The sequence below is a fragment of the Sinocyclocheilus grahami genome, unplaced genomic scaffold (assembly GCF_001515645.1).
Source record: "Sinocyclocheilus grahami isolate Dianchi unplaced genomic scaffold, SAMN03320097.WGS_v1.1 scaffold423.1, whole genome shotgun sequence".
NCBI classification, from domain to species: Eukaryota; Metazoa; Chordata; class Actinopteri; order Cypriniformes; family Cyprinidae; genus Sinocyclocheilus; species Sinocyclocheilus grahami.
The window spans coordinates 952,173-959,559 of NW_015505602.1; the positions used below are offsets into that span (position 1 = coordinate 952,173).

At 37.5% G+C, this 7,387-nt stretch overlaps 1 protein-coding gene across 1 annotated transcript in view; it reads right to left on the minus strand.

The window, feature by feature from the left end:
• Nucleotides 1–289: 289 nt before the first annotated feature.
• LOC107551439 (D(4) dopamine receptor-like) overlaps nucleotides 290–7,387 on the minus strand; it is a 15,758-nt gene continuing 8,660 nt past the window's right edge. The window contains exons 3-4 of the mRNA XM_016233041.1: nucleotides 5,997–6,580; nucleotides 290–1,199 (exon numbers count right to left, since the gene is read on the minus strand). Coding sequence (XP_016088527.1) covers nucleotides 988–1,199; nucleotides 5,997–6,580 — 796 coding nt within the window. The 3' untranslated portion in view covers nucleotides 290–987. The remainder of the gene's footprint in view (nucleotides 1,200–5,996; nucleotides 6,581–7,387) is intronic.

The following is a 7,387-nucleotide window of genomic DNA, read 5'->3' on the forward strand; positions in this document are numbered from 1 at the left end:
TTTTTGCATTGCACCATGTTTCTTCACTGCTCTCGCATGTAAACATTGTACAGCGGTCCAGTCCATGTAAGAATGATTTGTACGAACAATTTAAAGTGCATGCATTTGAATTACATGCATGCATTTTATGATTGTAAAAATTTATGTAGCACTAGTTTTATGAACTATTTACATGAAAATTATGTTCATGTATTAAGAACGCCACAATTTATGTAAAATGTTTAACAAACAATTTTCAGGAAAATAAATTGAATAATTTTACAAATTAATTATGTTGCGTAAACGCTGTCATTATAATGTTGTGTGCTCAGCAAAAGCAGATTTGTTTATTTGTGCAATTAGATTACATGCAAAGATCTGAATAGATGCAAATTTGTTCTGGGGCGGCGAGATTGTAGTGAATGTGCGCAATAGTGTCTTTCGCGCAAGTAGAAAAATTTCAATTTGAGCAGGAAAATTGGCATTACGTGTTGTCACGCAAGCCAATCAGTGAAGAAGAGCTTATTGACACGTCCGGTTGTAACAGAAAATGGAGGAGAGTATGAGTGATTTTTTTTATTCGCACAAGTGACGCGAAAAACGCAAAGGTAATCTAGATTAAATAACACAATGCGAATATTCACTTTGCTTTTGATGTACACACACAATAAGAATGATCTCAGGATAATTTACACAAATTTGTTCTGTTTTCATTTTATGAAATGCCATAGTTTATGTAAGAATGATTTTACGAAAGATTTACGCAAATTCATCCTGCTTGCGCTTCATGAAAGAGTCTGCTTGATGTCAACTCTCAAAATGTAAACATTTGAAATTAAACCGTAAAATAAAAACGTAAAGGCAGCAAACATCTTAGTGCATTGTAACCATACTTTCATATTTGTTTTATACAACGTGCTGTATTTACATGTGAGCGTTATTTGTCTGGTTCATTTATACTTTTGGGTTTGTTTTGTTCGTAAACCTTTAGCAGAGAGCATGTTCAGGCTAGCAGCAGTTGGGCAGAGTCGGCAAGAACTTCCGGAAGAACTTCCTGAACTCTGTATTAAAGACGGTGTAGATGATAGGGTTGAGGGCGCTGTTGACGTAGCCTAACCAGGTCACGATGCTGGTGACGCTGCTGGGGATGTCGCAGTCTTCGCAGAGAGCCCTCATCGTGTGCACTACGAAGAATGGCGTCCAGCAGAACAGGAAGACACCTGGAGATGACAGGTGGAAAATTATTCAATGCACACGTTATTTACATAAACTGTTGTTGAATGAAATGCTCTACAGAATGACAACATCTCAACTCAAATTACAACTCATTTGGTTGCAATCAATCAATTCACAAAAATTGGTTACAAGGGAAGTGTCTTTTTATTCATTTTGGGGGAAGTCGTGGCCTAATGGTTAGAGAGTCGGACTCGTAACCCAAAAGGTTGCGGGTTCGAGTCTCGTACCGGCAGGAATTGTAGGTGGGGGGTGTGAATGTACAGCGCTTTCTTCCACCTTCAATACCACGACTGAGGTGCCCTTGAGCAAGGCACTGAACCCCCAACTGCTCCCCGAACGCCACAGCATAAATGGCTGCCCACTGCTCCGGGTGTGTGTTCACTGCTGTGTGTGCGCACTTTGGATGGGTTAAATGCAGAGCACTAATTCCTAGTATGGGTCACCATACTTGGCCACATGTCACTTCACTCACTTTTGTCCACTGTAAAGTGAAGTTTTTCAGTATCATAATATATACTGTAAACTAAAGTCTACCGGAGTTTTAAAAATGTGTCCCACCCTAACTTCCTCTCTCAAAAACAATACTTTAACACTGGAAGGAAACCATCATGAGATGTTTAAAGGGCCGTAACTATAATAACTATTAAGTTTTAATAAGCATTCTAATTCTATGAGAATAGTCCACAGTTATAACAATGATAACATAGAGGAACGGTATTGTTGGAATCACATTCAGAACAATGGCAGACGACGAAACTCCAGTGTGCACAACAGATTATTATCGTCTGTTGGTGTGGACGCTAATAGAGTTATCGTTATATTATTAGTATATTATTAGTGTGAAAGGACCTCAAAATGTATTGGCTCATAAGACTGAAAAAAAAAACATAATCAAACGGCTAACCATAATCAAAAGTCCTGTTCATACCAAGGACGATAGCTATAATGATAACTATAATGTTTTAATAATTGATATTGAACAATATTGTTGGAATCACTTTCAGAACAATTTTGTTTTCAGCTGTTTGATGATAAAAACATTGACAGCCAATCAGAATCCATAATCCAGCATTTAAAGTGGCAGACGAGAAAAATGCAGTGCTTATAATAAATACAACACTGTCGTATGTTGGTATGGACACTCATATAGATTTTATTTTCATTACAGTTAATACTCTTTGTGTAAACAAGCTTTAGAGCTTATTAGACACAAAAACTAAAAATCAAATGAACAAAAAAAGTCATGTTCATATGAAAGCCCGTTTCCGCCACTGAATAAAAAATAAAAAAAGGTTATTGCGACTTTTTATCTCACAATTCTGACTGTTTTTCACAGAATTGTGAGATATAAACTCGCAATTGCGAGTTATAAAGTCAGAATTGCGAGATATAAATTGCGAACTCGCAATTCTGAAAACATATAAATCTTTTTCCCCCCTCAAAATTGGACTTTAACTCGCAATTGCATGTTATAAAGTCAGAATTGCGAGACATAAATTTGCAATTCGGAGAAAAAAAGTCAGAATTGCGCGTTTGTATCACGCAATTATGACTTTTTAACACGCAATTGCAAGTTTATATTACGCAATTCTGAGAAAAAAGTCAAAATTGTGAGATAAAAAGTCGCAATGACCTTTTTTATTCAGTGGTGGAAACGGGCTTCCATATGTTCATGCCTAGGATGATAACTAATGAGAACAATAAGTTTTAAAAATCATTCTAATTCTGTGACTACAGCTATAATTAACAACACAGATAGGGTTGCCAGGTTTGCCAAAATTAAACCATCCCAATTGCTATTGAAAACTATCCCAACACTAGCCCAATTATGTTTTTTCCACAGTTTTCCCCTCTGTTGAAATTGTTTTCTGGGTAGATCGCTTTAACCAGCAGACTAAAAAACAACCTACAGCAACAGTGTAAAAGTAGCCCAATTTCGCAGGAAAACCACAGACTTGGCAACACTGGACAGAGGAACAACACTGTTGGAATCCAATCAGAATCTACCCAGCTTTATAGCATTAAAAACAGCAGACAAATAACTGCAGGGCATGCTTATAATAAGCAAACGATATTGTCTGTTGGTGTGAATGAACCTACGGGATCACATTGATGCTACAGTACAGTGAACATCTAACTCCGTCCACTTCATTTTACAGGTTTTTAAATTGCTTTTTGGAGGCAGGCGTAACTACAATAATTTTTCTAAACTGAGCAAGCATCATCTCAGATCACAGATATAAGGTGTTTGATTCACTTCTACTCCGAGAGCTTAAAGACAGAAGCACAGAAGTAACGGAGGGTCGCTCTCGTCAGAAATATGACCTGTCTGTTCCACAGATCTGTCATCCGTCAGAAGTGAGAGGAAGGAGAGAACAGGTAGGATTGCTGGAAGTCACCGTAAAGGACATTAATGTTCATCTCTGCACTTTTATAAATAAAAAAGGTTCCAAAAGGGTTTTTCTGAAGCGATTCCATAGAAGAACCATTTCCTACACTCATTATTGGCATCTATAGTTCCACAAATAACCTTTAACATTCATTTCTATACCATGAAAGGTTCTTAGTGGTGGAAAAAGGTTAATTAAAATGTTCACACTAAGAACGGTTCTTCTATGGCATTACTGTAGAAGTCAATGGGGTCCAATTTGGAGTACTTTGGTTTTTGTGCTTTTTTATTTTACAAACAATTATGTTTTAAATGAAACATTTGATCTGAGATTGAGCTTTTGAGCATGACTGGCAATGTGCATTGTGGAAATCCTGACCTTTAACTGTCCCTCTCTCTCTCTCTCGTCTGTACTCAGATTGACGAGGTGAAAGGATTGGCAATTACTGTCAGTACTGTACGGGGCGCATCTCCCAGGAACCCGTGAAGAGGATAAGTGCATGTCTTAATGTGACGGCTGCCCCCACTCTGCCTGCTGGACTAAAGTGAGGCTTACATCATAATCGGATTGGAGGATTGGTGAGGAATGATTAGCCAATGAGGGCCGGAGGAGTTCCTCGTTTCAGCACATGTGGAAAGAGTGTTTGTAATCACTCTTCTAAGCCCAGTTTTTTCATCTTTTTCTTTTTTTGAGATCACAACACCTCTGACAGAGATAAGAGAGAGCAGACGTGTAAATGCGCGTCTGCAGTTTTATTCTGGTGCATTTTATGGTTGAATCAGAGCTGCACTTTTAAAAAATAAAAGTGCTTAAAAGGTTCTTCAAGCGATGCCATAGAAGAACCATTTTTGGTTCCACAAAGAACCAGTCAGTCAAATGTTCTTTAAAGAACCATCTCTTTCTTACCTTTTTATAATCTGAAGAACCTTCTTTCACCACAAAGAAGCTTTTGTGAAACAGAAAGGTTCTTCAGATGTTAAAGGTTCTTTATGGAACCATTTAGACAAAAAGGTTCTTCTATGACATCGTGAAGCACCTTTATTTTTAAGAGTGTACTAGAAAATAAATTCCTTGTTCCTTATAAAGAAAACACTGTATTGTTTTCTTTAAATTCCTTTGCCTAAATAAATGCCTAAATACATTTTAAGCAAAAATGTTTCTTTGCTAACTGCCAGGGCACAGCTCAGACCACCTAACTGAATGATTTCTACACAAAATTGCTTAAATTAAACACTTATTTAAAAAAGTATTTAAAACAAGCTCTATTTTAATTTTTTATTAATTTTTATTAATTTAATTAATTAAACTTTTTAATGTAATTTTTTGAAAAAGCATGTCATGGTAATTCTCTCCTTCAAACAAACTGTGAATTGAAGGCTGTAAAAAAAGCTATTAAAAAAATAAATAAATAAAGGTTTTACTATAAATTCAAAGTAGTTTTTTTAAGGTTAGAATGTTGGTTGGGCTCTGTTAAGTGGACCGTCAATTAATTAAAAAAAAATTTTTTTCACTTAATTAAAAAGAAATTCTGAAAAACATGTCATGGTAATTTCCTCTTCAAAAAATCAGCAAATTGAAGGCTATAAAAACATGTAAACAATGATTTAAAATATAAATGTTAATATAATATAACTTCAAAGTAGCTCAAAGTAATTCAAAGTAAATAATTGTAGGGGTATAAAGTTGGGTGTGCTCTGTTTAGTTTAGAATCAATCACTGTTAGTGCAAGCTGTTTTGAAAAATGAAAATACTCAAATTCAACTCTGAATTTGTAACATTTAGACAAAGGTAAGTAAAATGTAGTTTTAAAAGTCTTAAGTTTATAAAAGTTGATTTTTTTTGCTGCAGGAATGTCTGTGACTGTGACATCATTTATTTTTCAAATTATAAAATAAAAATGTGTTATAATTAATAATAATATTAATAATAATAATTATTATTGTAATTTTTTTCTTAATAATAACAATACAACTTTTTTCCCCTCACTACTCTAAAGTGCATAGACCCAACTGATCGATAATGAATGAATTTTCAGCTTTTTCTTTATCATTAATTCATAACGATTTTGGATGACGATTTATAAGTGAAATTGATTATTTCAGATGCTGTAGATTTCTTTCTTCATAATTTTTGATCAGTAGAAAAAAACTATTTTTTTCTCGCAGGCTATATTCAGCCTGAACAATTAAAAGTTCATAACTATACATTGTCCATCATAACTGACATATTTATACATAGAATCCGAAATTTGTACATTTGTAAATAACATATCTGTACATTCATTTAAACAATTACAGTTGTTTTCTATACTTCTACGTCTGTATATAGTGCATTATTTAATTCTGCTTTTCTTATATTGTGTTATATTCCACATGTTTCGCATCAGCTTACCTACTACAACAGGAAGCACCCTCATGGCTTTCCTCTCCCTCCTGTTTATTTTCGCTCTTTTCCTTTGCCGGTTCTGGTTTTGATCTTTATTGTAGCTCCCGGCGGGGTATGCGAGCATGGACACGGGATCCGGGCTGTCAGGATCGGGGTAGTGATCGTGGTCCAGCTCTTCTAAGGTAATGTCACTCAGGTCTTTCTCAATCACGGGCGGCAGAGGGGGCGGCAGGTTAGACAGCGGCTGCAGGGACGCGGTTGCCTCCTGAAGCTTTCTGCAGGCCTGCATGCTGCTCCTCAGCTTGGTTTTCCTCGCCGCCTCCCAGTTCCTCAGGCCCCGGAACATCCCGCAGTACAGCAAAAGCATGATGGGGCACGGCACGAAAAACGAACAGACGGAGGAGTACACCACGTAGTTGTTGTCCTCCAGCTTGCATTCGCTGTGGTCCCGGTTGGGGACGTTGTTGATTCCGAACATCACGGGGGAGGCCACGGCCAAGGCCAGGATCCATGTGGCGGAAAGCAGGACAATCTGTCGCTGGTCCACGTGTTTGCGGTTGTAATTAAAAGGGACAGAGACGGCGATGAACCTGGAGGGAACCATATGAGGTATTACAAAGACGGTCCATGCAAAGCTATTAAATCAACATCCAAATTTTCTTGACCCTGATGAACACTTCTTCACATCAAATCAGATATCACACATATCCAACTTGTGTGTGTTTTATAATAGGCCCTTTCGCACCGCTTTAGTTCCAGAACTAAACGTACAGTACTAAAGTACTAAACTATTTTCCAGTACCATTTAAAGGGTTGTATTCGCACCGAGAGTGTGTACTAAGAAGTGACGTAAGCCAGTCGACAGCGACGTCATTTGTGCGCGGTGTTCAACAACAGAAACAAAGAAGAACAACGTTAACAACAGGAGGATGGAGGACGCTGTGATCAGAGCTGTTTTTGTTGTGTCTCGCGGGTTTCACAATAATGGACATGGAAAGTCGACGTATACGTAAAGCGATTGAAAGAACGGGAAGGAGGACTAAGAATCTCCAACGACAACTGGCAGTGCTACATTTGCTACAAGTGCATGCCCTTCAGCGTCCGTCCATCTATCGCTGTTCTCCATACTTGCGAAATAAGTTGACAATGTTTACAGTATGTTTACACGGCGTTTTAAATCATGGCGGGTGAAGGCGTTTTCATACGCGTTTGGCCAATCAATGTCTACTTACGTCACGATTAGTACCAGTTGTGCTGGTTAGACCCTGCTCCGGAGTAGGAGCTAATTTGGTTCTCGAAAAAGGCAGTCACACAAACGGTGCGAACACACCGAAAAGTGGGTAGTTCCACAATTAGTTCTGGTACTATGAAAAGATTCCTGCGGTGCGAAAGGCCCT